The 18,267-nt window shown below is 36.6% G+C and overlaps 1 protein-coding gene across 2 annotated transcripts in view; it reads right to left on the reverse strand.

Annotated features, from left to right (window-relative positions):
• The window catches only part of rhpn2 (rhophilin, Rho GTPase binding protein 2), a 31,379-nt gene extending 20,854 nt beyond the window's left edge, over positions 1-10,525 (reverse strand). For both annotated transcript variants that reach the window (XM_051115617.1, XM_051115615.1), the window contains exons 1-2: positions 10,296-10,525; positions 4,587-4,702 (exon numbers count right to left, since the gene is read on the reverse strand). In XM_051115617.1, coding sequence (XP_050971574.1) covers positions 4,587-4,702; positions 10,296-10,364 — 185 coding nt within the window. In that variant the 5' untranslated portion in view covers positions 10,365-10,525. The remainder of the gene's footprint in view (positions 1-4,586; positions 4,703-10,295) is intronic.
• Positions 10,526-18,267: the final 7,742 nt, after the last annotated feature.

An 18,267-nucleotide genomic window follows, 5' to 3' on the forward strand; every position in this document is an offset into this window, starting at 1 on the left:
ATGAAAAAGCATTACAAAAAGTTCTTTACACAGAACCAGATAAAATTTAAATGTAACAAGCTTGAGAACAATAATAAAAGATAGAACTTATGGAGTGCAAACAAAAAAGTGAAATTTAAAATTAAGTCATAAAGAAACTTATATTGTTAATATTGTTAACAATGTTGTTATTGATCATGGAAAACATATCACTTTTAAAAGTTAAAAAGATATTGTAAAGATAGAGCTGAATATTTCTGATTCCTTCTGTTACATGTAATAACATGATTTATTTCAGCGAGTCCAGATGCCCATGACATAATGCAGATCAGGATGTTCTTTAAATTTAAAGTAAATATAACTTTAATGAGTCATGTTTGTCCTTTGTTGAATACCTAATGCATCCCTCACTGATAGAAGCACGCGGAAGCATCAACTGAGAGTGGAAGATTACTTGAACCTCTCTCTGCTTTTCACATTTTCTGTATAGACAGTGATGCAGTTTCAACAGCGGAAGGGGTCAGAAATTTTTTAAAGACCTCATGAGGTGTAGACATTATTATTCTTTACACCAATTTGAAGTCACGTTGGCAGGGCGGGACCCCACAAAATTATTTCTCAGTGAAACCGGTTAGGCCAGTGAGCTCACTCAAACAAACACACAAGAATGTGGACTGCAGTCGCTTAGATCTGAGAGCAAGACAGACAGAGTGAGAGAGAAACACTATGGTAAGCATGTTGGGGGGAGGGAGGTTAATAAAAGCAGACGACTTGCTTACAATTGATCTATTATGCGGCTATCCTTTCTCCCGTGAACCACAAACCTCTGAGAGCTATGAATGAAGGAACATTCCAGATCAGCTCTGAAGATAGAACAGCTATGAATGGAAGGTAAAGACATTGAACAAGCATCCACCCCCACCCTATCCCAATATTAATGAGCTCAGGTAACCAAAAACACTCAGACATCCGGCTCTAATGAAGGGCTATAAAACTGACTCATGCATGTCATTACAATACATACCAGGCCTTCTTTAGATCTGAATCACACATTAAACACGAGGGCAATTAGAGCGTTTCACTGAACTACTGACAGAGAGATCCTCAGGCGGCGTTTGCGTGTACGTGTGAGAGACGCACTGCCGTCGTCTCTCAAACAACCTAATTTTAACTGCTTCTGCTGACATGTTTTTGAGAGCCTGCGTACGTGTCTGCGTGGACTAGTTAAACAGGCTGAGAAAAAACCTCAGGCCATTAGCAAACACATCACAGCACTGCAATGACCTCACCGGTGTACCTGTCACAATTGTCACCTGCTGACTAGTGGGAATTTTGCTACATATGGAAAGATTCCTTTCCAATTAAAAGCACCAAACCCTTAGTATCTGCTTGGATCCAGGTTTGTTTTCCACCAAGTTTCGAATTTCAGCCAACTCACAATATCCATCTAAACTCGAACCAATGCCAGATGACAATAACTCAACAAACATAGGCTACAGCCTGAACATATCATTAAGAAAGGAGACTCACTTATAGTTTCTTATTAAAAAGAGCTTGTCCCAACTTTATTGTTCCAAAAAGATTTAAAGCCACTTTGACGTCAATGCCAATCACATGCTTCGTTCCAAGGACCAACCCAGCAGGTGTGTCCTTTAAAACCATGGAGACAACAGACACACTTAATGTCCCCATGGAGACCGGTTTGTCCAATGTTACAGCATGTGCTCATCATAAAGGGAAAAACATTGTCAGCTTTTGAGAGAGGTAAATGTATAAGCTGGGGTTTTTGCAAAACAAGATGCTTTACAACTACCTGTCCTTTCTGAATGTCTGCACTGCTATGAATGTGGGTGTTTGCTGATAAGATGTTAATGTTTCCTGTCGGCTTATGTTTCATTTATATAAATGCTTCCTTGAACAGAACTGATACAAATCTGACAGACAGTCTGGTGGTCAGTTACAAATCAGGCAAATTATGTCCTACAAACCAGTACAATCAGAGCTTCCTTGTCCTTTGAAACAGAACATTACATTTTCTTGACACAATTTGCATCAGCTAGGGATAACCTAGATTTTCGCAGCTGAAAGAGAAAATAGGATGAAAACTGTTCAAACAAAATACTGTTCAAACATGAGGCCATCAGTCAGAACAATTTTTTTTAAAGAACTTAATTTTATTCAGCAAGGCCGCACAAAAACCTAAAGTAACTGTAATAACTTTTACATTTTTATGAATTATTTCTATTTTTAACAAATGCTTTTGAACTTTATCAATCAAAGAATCCTATGTATTATTGTTTTCACAAATTATTAAGCAGCAGAACTGTTTTCAACACTGAAAATAAATGTTTGTTGAACACCAAATCAGCATATTATAATAATTTCTAAACAATAATGTGACACTAAAGTAATGGCTGCTGAAAATTCTTTGCTTTGCCATCACAGAAGTAAATTACATTAAAATAGAAAACACTTATTTTGAACTGTATTGCAGAGGTTTTACTATATTTTATTATATCAAATAAATGCAGTTTTGGTGAGCATAAGAGAGTAGAAAAAAATCTACCAAAAAGAAAAATGATTAGAAAAAAATGATTAGAAATTGAAAATTATTAGAAATTATTATAATAGAAATCTAAATACTATTTTGAAGTAATGGCATTCTGTTTATTGCTTATCATAGTACCTGCATAAAAAAAATATTACACTGACACATACATAATTATACTGTTGTGTATAATTTTGTAATTAAGTCAAATGAATGCCAAATGAAAGAAGTGAGAGAAAAATGTATATTGTATTATTCATTTTAACCAAGGGTAATTTAAAATGACTTTTTTGGCCAATTTGAATTACCACTCAAAACACATTGCTAGTTACAAACTGATACAATAGACCAATTCTGTGCTTGCAAACAGTGATGATGTTTTTTTATGGGCGGAGCTTATCTAGTGGCAGAAAATTACAGTTTTCAAATAGCGATCTATGGAAGTCAAGCAATAAAATAATAAAAATTACATTTTGAGCTTATATTTCAAAATTCTGATATTATTTTCGCAATTCTACTAAGAAAAATCAACTCATCATTCTCTTATCCCCTCAGTTCAAAATAATTTTTATTTTAGTTTTTTTTATTTTATAGCCCACGCTTTGGATTTTTTCCCCCAGAATTGACAGACTTGCTACTGCTAAATTAAATTTAAATTAATTGACTTTGTTCAACAAGAAAAATATACTTTGTGTCAAGTTTTATAAAATAGTTTTCATAGACATAGAAAATATTATTTAGGGCAAGTTATTTATTTTTCATTGGCTAAAATTATAAAATATAGATGTGAACCATTACCCTAAAATTTTTTATTTATGTGAATGAAAACATTTTTACAGTGTACTTCACGCTGTAACTTTAATATAATGTCACCTATGAACTGCATATGTGAATATTATGTAGACAAATTGTTTAAATCAAATTTATGCTTTAAAAGTAGAGTAATCATAGCAGGTTTTATCCATTAGTCTGTTTCAATGTCTGCGCTTAGCTTCAAATGCCGTTTCTGACAAGAGTATTATATAAAAATGTTTTGCATTCCTATTCTGACATCCAAAGGCACAACAACACATTTTTTCTCTTATTCCATGGATTTTGCCCGTTTCCCTCCTCGTTACCAGTGCACCACAATGCACGCACACGTGCCTCTTTATGGGCAAATATATCATTAACAGCGATTCAAAATTCTAATTCAAAATCGGTTTATTTTAGAAAGGCATTTAACATACTAGAATATAATTTAATTGATGTCTTAACTTGTATGAAAATCTTCTTCCCCTTGCTACAGGACACCAAAAAGGTGACACTGCAATGCATATTTGCATTACACTTTGCATGTTTTTTAGACAGACACAGTTTTTCCTCTCTCATCTGTATCAGTTATAGTAATGCATGACTGACTGGTGGTTACCATTCAAATAAGCATTTCACAGTTGACAGCTGGCTACTAGAATGTTCGAAAACTACTTGCATGTTAAATGTTTCTAAGCAAAGCAAGTTTATACTTGAGTTTCAGATATTATGGTTTCAGGTTTTTTAGCAAGGGCTGCACAGGTATCAGGTCTGAAAGATGAAAATCTAATATATCGCATTCCTAGTCTCTTTAGTCATCAGCTTTAACAAAGGCACAATGTTACTTTGTCTATCATCAACTCCAAATCTAAAGGTAGAAATGCTAAAGGCACACCTGACTGCCAGATCACAGTGCAGATGAGCTTCAAGCATTTGCTTCTGCACATATTCACATGCACAAACGGAGATATACTTTGATGACAGGTTAGCAGCAAGACGCCTGACTGCAACCTTACCACACAAAGAGCAAGTTCCTCCAAGACAGGGCAGTGATTTACTAGACACACACTTCAAGACAGATGCTGTTATGTAACCAAAGGAAAACTATCAATGAAAGACTATGGTACTTTCTTTAAAAAACTTGGTTTGGTTTCTAGGGAAAGGTTTCCTGCATATGTATGCATAACCACACATGCCCATAGGCTAACATGTCAGGTAAGGGTGATGAATGTGTTTTTGTGTGCACACATAAGAGTGCTTGACTTACTTGAGAAGGTTCTCCGCTCCAGCTCTTATCCTCATCTGCTTGATGATTTGCTGGTTGAGAAGCGCTCTTTTGTTCTGCAGCTTACTGCGCCCTGTCTGAGCAAATGGATTACATCCCTGTCAGAGAAAGAGGAGAAGAAAGAAATCAGCAACAGTTTACATGATTATTGTGACAAGCGCTCACGTAATTTAATTTTCTGCCCATTTTATACCTGCTGTAAACATTCTTAAAAAGCACAACTACAACTGCATGCATTACATTGTGCCTACGTATGCTAAACACACAAGCACATGCCAGCCAACACATACACCTTGCTATGTTTTTAAGGTGTGGTGAAAACAGTACATGACGTAACAAGATCAATTTCCCACCCAGACACACCTATAGAGAGAGTATCTGTCATAAATCTGATAGCTGAGGGAGGAGGTAAAATAGCAAACCTCTTACTGCTCTTAACTTGACAAACATTTCATAAGATCCTACAATGAAAGCGTATCCACCTGTTATGACTGAGCGTAGAAGAAAGCTTTTTTTTCTTAAAGCTTTTAAGAGTGGAAGGATGTACATTTCATATTTTTTCTAATTTCATAATAATTCCTCTAATGTCTTTAGTTATCAAAAAGTGATAGTTTGATACTGATAGTTCTGATATTGATACTAACTGCTGGTTGTGTGGACAGCAGATGTGCTGTATTTAGGGAAAGTCAAACTGTCAATTGTATGGTAATTTGCTGTTTAACATGTAAAAGTAGCTACTGACTTCATTCACACAGTTAATGTTTAGAATGGACAAGTGTACTAACATGTGGTCACATTTTTTGTTTTTGTCACAATTTTCTGTTATTTACGAACAGCGCTTCCCCGCCAAACATGTAATTTTCCGAGCTTCCATTTTTTCACTGTTATACGCTCGGGAGTGCTATTACACGTTCTCCTGAATAAGTACAAATCTCCTGATCAAAAACACAGGTGAAGAAGACGCAGAAATTAGCGGTTTCATATGTAAGCAGGTGCATATGAAAAATAATGTGATCATCAACAATAAACAGCATATAAATGAAAACTGCCTAATGTTACAGACTAAAATGTCGATCCAGACAGTGGTGAAGGAACAAGCTTTGGTGGTAATGATGGAAGCGACTGGTTACATCTTTGCTTTGATCATTGTACTGAATATGATCTAGATGAAGTATGTGATAAAAACATGATTTTCTCAGCTTTTTACTCAAGATGTTGCTTTTTTAATGAAACTTAACTACATTTAAATGTTGATTTAAAAAAAAAAAAAAAACGCTTGAAGCTAGAATAAAATTGTTTTATTTTGATGTATTGCGTGTTCAGCTATTCATACAACAAAGTGTTCTGGGGGCCATGAAATTCTAGTAAAAATGATCAAAAATGCTGGCGGTGGCTGGCAACTTTTCAAAAGAGCAGGCGGGGAAAGAGTTAAGAATGGACAGTGGACTTTTTTGGATCACAAAATGTAGCCCGAATTTTGCTAATATGATTGCACTAACAGGTGTGATGTTCATATAGCTTACAGAAAAACATTTGGAGTACTAAAGACTGCCAAAAGCTACAACAAATAAAGGAGTGCAAAAAAACTGTCTGAGGAACAAAAGGCATTTGTGGTTAGCCAAACTGAACCAGGATTTCCAGGGCAGAAATCTTGACAATCTTGAACATTTGTGTTTGTTCTGATCATTTCCGGTCAAGTAGGTGAAATATTTCTAATATCTTAATTAATATCTTAATTATCTGCTCGCACGTACCTTTACCACCTATTGACTTAAGTTGGTCAAAATATTGTGCCTTTCCTGCTTAATAAGTCCTCTATATGATTTATCAGCTTCCACACATTTTTTCCATGGTACAGACAGCATAAATTAGCAGAACAACGTATTCAGTAGTACATTAACTGTTCAATCCATGCTGTTGTTTACATCCGAGAATCTCCAATATGAGTGTGCATACGGGTAACTGACCAAACCGTAACATAAGTGAAAACTCTCTATACATCAAAGATGGTGGCTTTAATAATACCAAAAAGTCTTATTTGACTAAACCTTATTTAATAACATCTACAATATCTATTAAACCTTAATTATTAGACTGTGGCATTAAGATCATTTGTAGGTAGGTGCAAGTGAGAAGACAAACAGCAAATACATCTAAAAGTTTCAGATGACACACGGCTCATATCTCCATCTCTATGAGTTACCAAAACCCCACACGAAAAAAACCCCCAACACACTTGAGACATGAACATGTGCAGTGCAGAGCTCCTCTCGTATTGTATGACATGACAGGCCACTAGCTGCCCAGTGCGGTTTTGTTCACACGATACAGCTTGACTGAAAATGCCCAGAAAATTTAAACAAGTCAACTCAATTACATAATTCGGTTGTCACTTTTGTTAACAACTTAGACTGAGTGTGAAAGTAGCAATCTAAAACAAGATGAAAACCGTAGTCTGCGGCAGGATAAACATAGGCTGTCTCAATACATGCAATAGTGGTTGTCAAACGGACCCAACATGACCTCTGCACATTCTAGAACACTGACCAGGGCGATGTTTAGCCGAGCAGAACCAAAGAGCTGCCAGCACGACTGCGTTCCACAGTCACAATTACCCCTGAACTAACAATGCAGACGGAGCAGAAACAAGGTCCTAATCAAACCAGGGCACAAATGAGACAGAAAACAGGGCCTCTGCTTGTATAAGCTATATAAGTGTTCAACATTATGCAACTGTTATACAGCAGATATGTGCACAAATATGAGACCAAATAAAAATGTGCCAATGACTAACCCATGTATTGGGGTAACAAAGATAAGTTTCAGTAAACACCCATTAAAGAGTTATGCAACAGAAAGTGTATTTCATTCTTATGGATGATTCTTTTTTTTGTTAAGATACACTCTTTCCTTCTTTCCTCGTAGGTTATTGGTTGCTGTTTGATCACTTTCCTCAATGCTGTGAAATGCACAGAAGCCATGTTACACTAATCGTAAAACTCTGCATAGCTTCTCCTGTCTGTGCCGGGACATGAAATTGGAGCATCTGTGTTTCATTAATGTTTGTGGTTTGGCTATGCACTTTCACTGGGCAGATGCAACGTTAATAGGAGGAAAACTGGAAAAACATGCTGAATCTGCGATTCAGTTTCTCCAAGCCCCGTAGCCCAAGCAGGATCAGCTCAGGCGGAACTGGACCAAAACCACATCACCGATCTGAACCAGCCCCCACCTGGTAACGGGCCTGAAACCTTCTCACTGCAATCGGTGACCACACTCATTTTCAAAGAATTAATGCAACAAATGAAAAGGACACACAGGAAATGTACTGAAAAAACACAACCACTTCCAGCAGCAGGCTAAAAAAAATGCCTTTCCTCTAAAATCCATCCATCCATGTAGTAACATAACCATATTTGCCCATATTAACTCAGAAAACTCAGTCTGTGGTTTATTTTTCTGTTTCACTCTGTGTAAAGGGGATTTCAGAAAAATGTTTCAAGAGAAACTGCAGAAACTGATCATTGTGCTGGTCCAGTTTGACATCAAACATAAGAATAAGAAGCCCTGAACAACAAAGCCCAATAGATACTCTTGACACAAAGAGAGGTGAGCTCAACAAAGACAATGGGCCTTTTCAGCTGCCATTTACACTAACAAAAAAAAAAAAATCCTGAGGATAAACGATCCAGGATAAATGGCAGAAACCTGCCACAAGTTACTCTTTCAAAGTCCAAAGTAAACATAAGTACATACACACTCCAGGGTGGACTGTACAAACAAACCGTTTATCTACAAACCAATTTCACCATGGCCACTGCAGAATCTGAATTTTAAAAAAATCAGTTATCAAAACAAAAGACAAGCAAATGCTAGAAATAACTCTTTGACTAGGCAGGGTTACCTTAAGTCCTTACAAATAATTCACCATAATCGCAGTTTCCACCAAAACTCTGATAATTCCGCATAAGACAGCAATGTAATACTGGCAAAGATACAATTTTTCTAAAACTGTAATGAAGTATAAACGTAATATGTTACTTCCTCTCACCTTGTACCAGTTAATAGAGAAGTCCACTTCCAGAACAACAATTTACAGATAATGTACTCACCCCCTTGTCATCCAAGAAGTTCATGTCTTTCTTTCTTCAGTCGTAAAGAAACTGTGTTTTTTGAGGAAAACATTTCAGGATTTTTCTCCATATAATGGACTGCTATAGTGCCCCGAGTTTGAACTTCCAAAATGCAGTTTAAATGCGGCTTCAAATGATCCCAAATGCAGTTGTAAACGATCCCAGCTGAGGAAGAAGGGTCTTATCTAGTGAAACAAACTGTTATTTTCTTTAAAAACAATTTAAATACTTTTTAATCTCAAACGCTCGTCTTGTCTTGCTCTCCCTGAACTCTGTGTATTCTGGCTCAAGACAGTTAGGGTATGTCGAAAAACTCAGATCGTTTTTTCTCCCTCAACTTCAAAAATCATTTTAAAATCATCCTACATCACTGCAGAAGTTCCGACCCAGTCTTTGCAAAGTGAACATGCAAAGAAGATCAAACACCCTCAACAAAAAAGGTAAAACAGCGATATAAGGCGATTTTGAAGTAGAGGGAGAACATGAGATGGGAGTTTTTTGACATACACTAACTGTCCTGCACCCGGAAAAAAAAACAGAGGTCGAGAAGAGCAAGACAAGACGAGCATTTGACATTAAAAAGTATATAAATTGTATTATTTTTATGAAAATAACTGATTGTTTCGCTAGTTAAGACCATTGTTTACAACTAAAACCATCGTTTACAACTGCATTTGAGATTGTTTGAAGCCAGATTTAAACTGCATTTTGGAAGTTCAAACTCGGGGCACCACAGAAATCCATTATATGGAGAAAAATCCTGAAATGTTTTCCTCAAAAAACATACATTCACTACATTTAGTAACATTGCCTTCAAATTGCACTGCATTATTTGGTGGACTACACTGACTGCACAGTATGTAGAATAAAAAAATTGTAAATAATTGATTACAATTAATTTATACATTAATTTAGAATTTAACTTATTGTTTTAATAATTAATATCTGATGGATTTCTCATCCAAACGATCAAAGAAATAATGGACAGATTAATCTGTTATTGAAATAATAACGAGATGCACCTCTAATTTTAATAACAAGTTATTATTGTTGTTGTAAGTTGTCATTGTATTAACAATACCTGGAGTCTTCGGTATCAAAAGACTTTGATATCAAATTGTAAATATTAAGAAACCAAACGAGCAGGGTGAATAAAATACACAAAGAACCGCAAAATTAAACCTTCAACCGAGGAGATAAATTATAATGTACTTTGTCTGAACTCTTTCGCTTGGCATTGTTTGTGGGCATCAGAGCTCGCCAGCGTCCACATGCCCCACAGATGTGTGCTCATCTCCAAAAGATCCTATTACAAACACCTTATGAAGAAGGGAAGCTGAATGCCTCATCCTTCACTTGTTATTGACCCATTACGTCTTATAACTCGTGAAAAAAACATAACAATAAGTCACCCTAACCCTATCTTTACAACAAAACACTGGTATAACAGCAGCGATATATCTATCTAGCCGTGATTAATAAAAAAAATCCTTGTGAACTTCTAGTCACCTCCAGAAACACCGAGAACAACAGAGATGAAACTCCGAGTCACTCATACCTTTTTGAAATAGTCATTCTCCACCGGTCCGTTGGTTTTGCAACCATTGGGAATAAGAGTGTCCGTCATTTCTGAATTCTCAACCGACTGCCTCGATGAAATTCAGAAAGCAAAGTCGTAAGACAGTCGTTCCTGCAGCTCAACAGGTGTGTTTCTCTAAGTAACTCAAGTCTCGGATGTCTGTTGATGGTCCACTGTTGTGCAAACTCTTCTAATCACTTTCAGCATTCGCTATTTGCGATGCACTTCCCCGCCCCGCCCCGCCCAGCTCCGGGTGCGTCACGACAGCGGAGCTGCCTTTCAGTGGGCGGGGTTTGTCTGATTTTACCTGCGGGATTGCCACGCCTCCGATTCGAGTTGCTTATAAAGGCTCAACTTAAACATTATTTTTAGCTCAGACATTGGTAACTGTTTAACTGAACGGTTAGTTTTCAAACATGTACCTACATGTACCTTACAGCAAAAAACTCTAATTTCTGATTTAAAATACGCCTGGAGAAAAAAAAATTAACTTGGGAAGAATAAATTAGAGATTATGTATTAACAATGAATCAGTATCTAGATAAATAAATACATATAGATTATTTTATACATATTCTGACTATTGTATATTTAGTTGTATATATATATATATATGTATGTACACATAATATTCGTTTTCATTTTATTTTATCTATGTCTCCTTGTTTGTATTTGACTCTGATATTGTATTCAGGCAACGCTACAAGTAAAAATAATGTAGGTTAAAGCGCCCTCTACTGTTCAGATTCTGTGTTCGTCACGTTTGGCCTACATCTTGCCTGCCACCGGAAGCAGATTTTTGGAATATTTTTAGCGTGCCAGACACTCTGTAATACAAACAAATTTAGTTCTGTGTGTTGGGGACATCTTTGCACATACTTTGGAGCTTTGAGGAAATAAGATCATAAGTCTTTATTTTTTTCTTCTGGGATTATTACTTTTTCTGGGCTGTGTGCAGCTGTTACAAATCCATGTGTGATTTTCTGTCTGATCCCACACAGCCACTAATAATGTCTGGGTTTATTTTTGTTCTTGCCCTTTCAGTCTGGAGAAGAAGTGAATTTCTCATAACATACTGACACACAAGCAAACATACATAGTTCATGTTAACCATGTTAACCAACTTTTCCAGAGGCATCATGACCATACAAACCAAGAGGGCACTATTTCAGATTTTTGAGTTAAATGCATTTTGAATGTCACTTCCAAAAAATATCGGTGTATATAACCTTATTCTGTTTGCTTTTAGGAATCATTTGCATAATTCACACCAAAAATGAAATTAGCCCAAATACACTGCAGTTTGCATTTCACTGTCTGATGCTCTACACACCTTGCAAGTACATCATTGAATATCCTATTGATGAGAAGGTATTTAAAGATGTGATCAATATTCAGGGTTCTTAAAAGGTGCTTAATGTGTCTAAAGTTGTTGAATTTAACTTTTTGCTAATTCTTTATCCTTTTAAATTTTTAATTAAAAAATGTAACCTTTCATTGACGTAAAACAATTAAAAGTGGGTGTGAAATCACATTATGAAGTAAATGTTATTCTCCATTACACGTTACACACAATTATTGGCACCCCTAGAAATTCTTATAAATAAGAAAGTGGCTGGAACAAACTAGCTAAAGTGTTGAAAATTCTTATTTCCATCATCAGGGCACTTAATAAGATGTTCTAATCAACTGGAGAAGTTATGAATCTGCCTGGACTTAATACACTGATCAGGATATTTTACTTGGAGATACACTTCTCCATCTTTCATTTAAACCTGATGATCACACCGTCTCAGCTCATATCTCTACATGCCTTTCGTGCATCTCTGCTTGGATGAAGCAGCGCCATCTGTAGCTCAGTTTTGCAGAGACAGAGCTGTAATCTCTGCAAACCCATCAGATGACCACAACTTCATATTTGATGGGGTCCATATCACTAACACCAACCAAGGCAACAAATAACATGGGGTTAGTGTCTGACGACCTTCTGAGCTTTTCCACTCACATCTCAGACCCTTGCTGCTATCTGTCTAAGCGCTTGTAATTTCAAGACTAGATTACTGCATTGCTCTATTGGTGGGGCCTTCCAACCAGCACAACCAATCCTTTGCAGATGATCCAGAATGTGGCAGCACGTCTTTAATCAGCCAAAGGGAACCCACATCACACCCCTCCTAATCTCATTTCACTGGCTCCCACCTGTGCAGTGTTGCCAACTTGTTTTCAGGAAAAGTTGCTAAAGGCAGGACAATTTGTTACTAAAAGTTGCTAAATAACGTTCAGATGTCATTACATGATGACATAATTATGTAATCAATGTAAAACTGCCCAGAATAATAGAGCATAGAATTACGTTTAATGTATTTTCTTATCAACTATACATTCTGAACAATTATATTCTTAAACAGTGTATTGGTAGTTAATATTCTACACTTTAAGAAAAGTCTGTAAAATAGGGCACAATGCAGTGTTAATTTGAAGAAAATTTGTGCATTGATTTTTTTACAGGTTTTACCTGAATTTAAAATTTAAAATTACACATTTTATTTTGTGTTCTCAGGTTACAACTTAGAAATTAACAGTGCTCTTTTTTTTTCCTTTTTCCATTTTCCTACATATTTTTTAACCTGAACACCAAGTGCAGGTAGGAACTAATAACAAGGTGTTATCATAAATTAACAATTATTATTGAACAGCTGCATCTAGCAACTTGATTCAAGTGACGTGTCCTGCAAGACACTTGATTTCCAATTTTTGTGTAATTTAGAGGGAAAATGTGTGCCTTTTTATAATTTTTGTCACACAGTTGCTAAAAGTTGCCGAATAAATTTTCAAAATAGCTAAATTTGTTGCTAGGTGCTTTTTGAAGAAAAAGTTGCTAGAGTAGTCTGAAAAGTTGCTAAATCTAGCAACAAAATTGCTACATTGGCAACAATACACCTGTGGCCAGAAATAAATTAAAAGACATTTGAAAAGTTCAGATGCAAAACCAGCTAAAAGCCATCTCGGCCAAAAATGAGATAATGATAGTGAGTGAATGCTCCTGACACACAGTATACATCCATCAAATACTTTTACTTCAAACTTGCTAAATTCCAGCCTCAGCCCAATCAGAAGTACCAGTACTTACATAGAAACCTATACAAAGTAGCCAGAAAGAAATGCTCATTTTAAAGAAATACGTCAAATGGATTTAGAGGCTTTTGCATCTGAACTCTTCATTTTTTATGCTAACTTTTAAGACTACCTCTGGAACAGCTCCTCCCTAGTCCCTACCTTAAAACACTACTACAAATACTTCCAGCTCAGATCACTGAAAACACCCTCTCTGTTCCTCTCTGGTGCAATGAGCTGCCACCCTCCACCCGATCTGCTGAGAAGAAGCAGCTGAAGATACACCTCTTCCACAAGCACTACCCCACACTTTTAAACCAATAAACCCTGTATATGAGCTAAAGAAGCACAATTAATGATACTGTTGTTTTGATTAAATAGAGACAAACAGTTTGAGCCATTCTGGTATGCCGCATGCCCTCAAAACGCTATTAAATCATAGATCCTAGGTTTCCTTTGCAGAGAACTCTGCTGCTCAGGAAACCACATCAATAAAATACGCTTCCTGCAAACACACTTTTGTGTGTGCGTTGTATGCATAAAAAAAACATTAAAAAAAAAACAAAATAAAAAAAAAACCAAAATTAAAATGATTAAAAGAATGCTTAATAAAACACTAAAGAAAACAAACTAGAAGTAAACTTCCAAAACAAAGATTCACATATAATGTACTCACCCCCTTGTCATCCAAGATATTCATGTCTTTCTTTCTTCAGTCATAAAGAAATTACGTTTTTCGAGGAAAACATTTCAGCATTTTTCATCATATAATGGACTGATATGGTGCCCTGAGTTTGAAAATGCAATTTAAATGCGGCTTCAAACGATCCCAAATGCGGTTGTAAAGATCCCTGTCGTGGAACAAGGGTCTTATCTAACGAAACAATCGGTTATTTTCATTAAAATGGAAATACTTTTTAATCTCAAACGCTCATCTTGCATTGTTCTCCCTGAACTCTGTGTATTCTGACTCAAGACAGTTAGGGTATGTCAAAAAACTCAAATCGTATTTTCTCCCTCAACTTCAAAAATCATTTCAAAATCATCCTACATCAGTGAAGAAGTACCGACCCAGTCTTTGCAAAGTAAACATGCAAAGAAGGTAAAAAAAACAGCGATATGGGACGATTTTGAAGTTGATGGAGAACATGAGATGGGAGTTTTTCGACATACCCTAACTGTCATGAACCGCAACAAAAACAGTCCAGGCAGAGTAAGACAGGATGAGCGTTTGACATTAAAAAGTATACAAATTGTATTATTTTTATGAAAATAACCAATCGTTTTGCTAGATAAGACCCTTCTTTCTCAGCTGGGATCGTTTACAACCACATTTGGGATTGTTTGAAGCCGCATTTAAACTGCATTTTGGAAGTTCAAACTCGGGGCACCATATCAGTCCACTATATGGAGAAAATGCTGAAATGTTTTCCTCAAAAAAACAATTTCTTTACAGCTGAAGGAAGAAAGATATGAACATCTTGGATGACAAGGGGGTGAGTACAATATATGTGAATCTTTGTTTTGGAAGTGGACTTCTTTAAATTGAAATGTTGTTCATGTTTTTCTTACAGTAAAACCATAAATGGCAAAGCCATGACTGGTTAATGACTGAAAATTGCCTCACCATGACCTTCAGAGGCCTACATTCTCCACTCTATTACATGGCCGAATATGTTGAGCATCTTTGTTTAATGCTTCTGGTTGTGTCATTCTGGAAGGTAGTTTTTGTTATTTTTTGACTCTGACGCTGTGTGTGACTTTGTGTGTGTGTGTCACGTGGAACATTCCACTAAGTCTAAGGGCTCCAGGCCTGCTGAGAGTCAGATGTGCGATTCTTTCCATTATAATAAAATATACCACTAGATGGAGCAAAAAGTGTGCAAAAGACTCCAGAATCACAGTATTTCCCATTAAAATAACATTAATCAGACATGCCTCCCTAGTACAATGCTAATAATATTAATAATAAATACTAAGATGTTAACGTGCAATAAAAAGTCAGCCTATGTTAATAGAAAGCATAAGCAAATATGACAGTTTTACCTAAAAATAATCAGTCAAATGTGTTTGTGAGTGAGAGTGACTATCTGTCAACTTATTGTAAAGGAGGCTGGACTACTTTTAGAGAGAGGAGTTCCTCCTCTGGGCTTGAATGACTTTTACAACAACAGGTTTCCGCTCATTTCTCTCCTCTATTCGTCGAGGCACAAAGCTGAGTGTGAGGCAGTGCTTTTCCTGCTCTGAATGGGCTGAGAGTGAGAAATGTCATGTTAAGCTGACCTCAGATCAGTGGAAACAGAGAAGCGCTCATGGCTGGTGCAGAGTTTAGTTGCTATGCAGCCATAGACCTCACCCCAAGAACTTTAGTTGCTCACTGGACAAATTATGTTTTGTGATCCATAATGGCAAACCATTCGAGGCAGTGATCTGAGTAAAATTTCAAGGATTCCTATTTTGTGTGTTTGTATAGATGTGTGTGTTTGTGAGAATTGGGGATGAAGGGGGTTTGCATAGAAAGTTGTGAATGTATAATTAATGTGTGTGTGCATGTGTGTCCATGTGTATGGAAGTGAGCATGTATGGGTGAGAGTGTTTGTGTGTGAAAGACCACACCAGCTACATTGAACATTAGACAAAGTGATTGATGACAGAATCATTGGGTCCACCAGTCTCCCAAACACAGATGCATTCTGTACTGGCAATCTGGACTATTAGAGTTCAGGAAGTGTCTCAACCATTAAACAGCCCCTGTATATTCACTTAAAACTGCCAAGAGGATGGAAAAGCCAAAAGGGAAACATGCATTCTGCTTTTTTTTCCATCAACTGGCTCACATAGTGAACCATATCTGGAGATACAGCTATTCAGTTTAGACGCCTGATAAATTTTTCCATGACGGTAGAATAAAGGTTTCCACTCTGTATGTTCAAATAGCTGCTCTTCTGGTGATACTATAACGTTTTTAAAATGTCTACTATAGAGTCTTACAAATGCATGTGATGTAATATTATTATTGCAAAATATTTATATAAGTGCTACAGCTTTAATTAAACCTGAAGGAGAGAGCAAAGACCACTGTATATATCACAATGGGGCGGAGCTTGCATCATCAAAACTCTCATGTGTTGATCATTCAGAATGAGAGTGTCTTCAAATGCTGTAATATATTTGTTTACAAGCCGACTACTCCTATCAATCACACACACAGTGTCCTGTGTTTTCTTTTTCCTTACATTCACCTTGCACTGGTTTGCTTTTTGGGCCTATAAATTCCTCTAAATTTCTACATTATGTACTGCACATTATCATTTGAGTAACAGTGTGTTCTCAGCATTGTTTCTGTCATTCCATTATCAATATATTATAAAAATGAATTATTGATTTTACTCTTTATATTTGACATTTTCATCTTTGCTTCATTTATTTATTTTTTTATTTAGAGGGATTAAATAATGTAATTTTGAAACTATTTGTATACCAAAAGACTAAATAAGATATTATCAGGACATTCATTACAAGAAAAGATCTCAACATGTACAAGCAGATCAGTTTCAAGCTCCATCTGAAGAGAATAACTGGTTGTTCAGGTGTGGTTGTACCCCCACAACAGTCAGTATCACCTTACACACTCAGTCACAAGAGGGCCACATTCACAGTAAACAGGATCTTTTGGGATTTCTTTTGTTTTTTTCACTCATGAAGAAAAAGCATGATTATATCAAATCAGGTCTAGACAAGTGAAGAGAGTTTGATGACTGATATTTCTTTTTCTTCTTATTCCTTTTTTTTAAAATGAACTTACAAAACAAAAAAAACAAAAACAAATTCTGAAAAAACAGAGGTGTTAGTTATTGGGCCTAAAACCTCAGCGTGTAATAACCTAAAACACTGTCTAATACTTGATGGCTGTTCTGTCAATTCTTCGTCATCAGTTAGGAACCTAGGTGTGCTATTTGATGGTAATCTTTCCTTTGAAAACCACATCTCTAGTATTTGCAAAACTGCATTTTTCCATCTCAAAAATATATCTAAACTACGACCTATGCTATCAATGTCAAATGCTGAAACATTAATTCATGCGTTTATGACCTCACGGTTAGATTATTGTAATGCTTTATTGGGTGGTTGTTCTGCTCGCTTAATAAACAAACTCCAGCTGGTCCAAAATGCAGCAGCTAGAGTTCTTACTAGAACCAAAAAGTATGATCATATTAGCCCGGTTCTGTCTACACTGCACTGGCTCCCTATTAAACATCGTATAGATTTTAAAATCCTGCTAATTACTTATAAAGCCCTGAATGGTTTAGCTCCCCAGTACCTGAGTGAGCTCTTATCGCATTATAGTCCCTCACGTCCGCTGCGTTCTCAAAACTCTGGCAATTTGATAATACCGAGAATATCAAAATCAACCGCGGGTGGCAGATCTTTTTCTTATTTAGCACCCAAACTCTGGAACAATCTACCCTACAATGTTCGGGACGCAGACACACTCTGTCAGTTTAAATCTTGATTAAAGACCCATCTCTTTAACCTTACTTACACATAACAAATCCACATTCTTATAATTCAAATCCGTTAAAGGATTGTTAGGCTGCACTAATTAGGTCAACCGGAACCGGGAACACTTCCCATAACACCCGATGTACTCGGTGCATCGTCAGAAGAATGGCATCTACGCTAATACTAGTCTGTTTCTCTCTTATTCCGAGGTCACATTAACCACCAGATCCAGTCCGTATCCAGATCAGATGGTCACTGCAGTCCCCCGGATCCAGTCCGAACCCAGCCCAGACGGTGGATCAGCACCTAGAGACGACCTCTACAGCCCTGAATG

The sequence above is a fragment of the Labeo rohita genome, chromosome 7, assembly GCF_022985175.1.
Source record: "Labeo rohita strain BAU-BD-2019 chromosome 7, IGBB_LRoh.1.0, whole genome shotgun sequence".
NCBI classification, from domain to species: domain Eukaryota; kingdom Metazoa; phylum Chordata; class Actinopteri; order Cypriniformes; family Cyprinidae; genus Labeo; species Labeo rohita.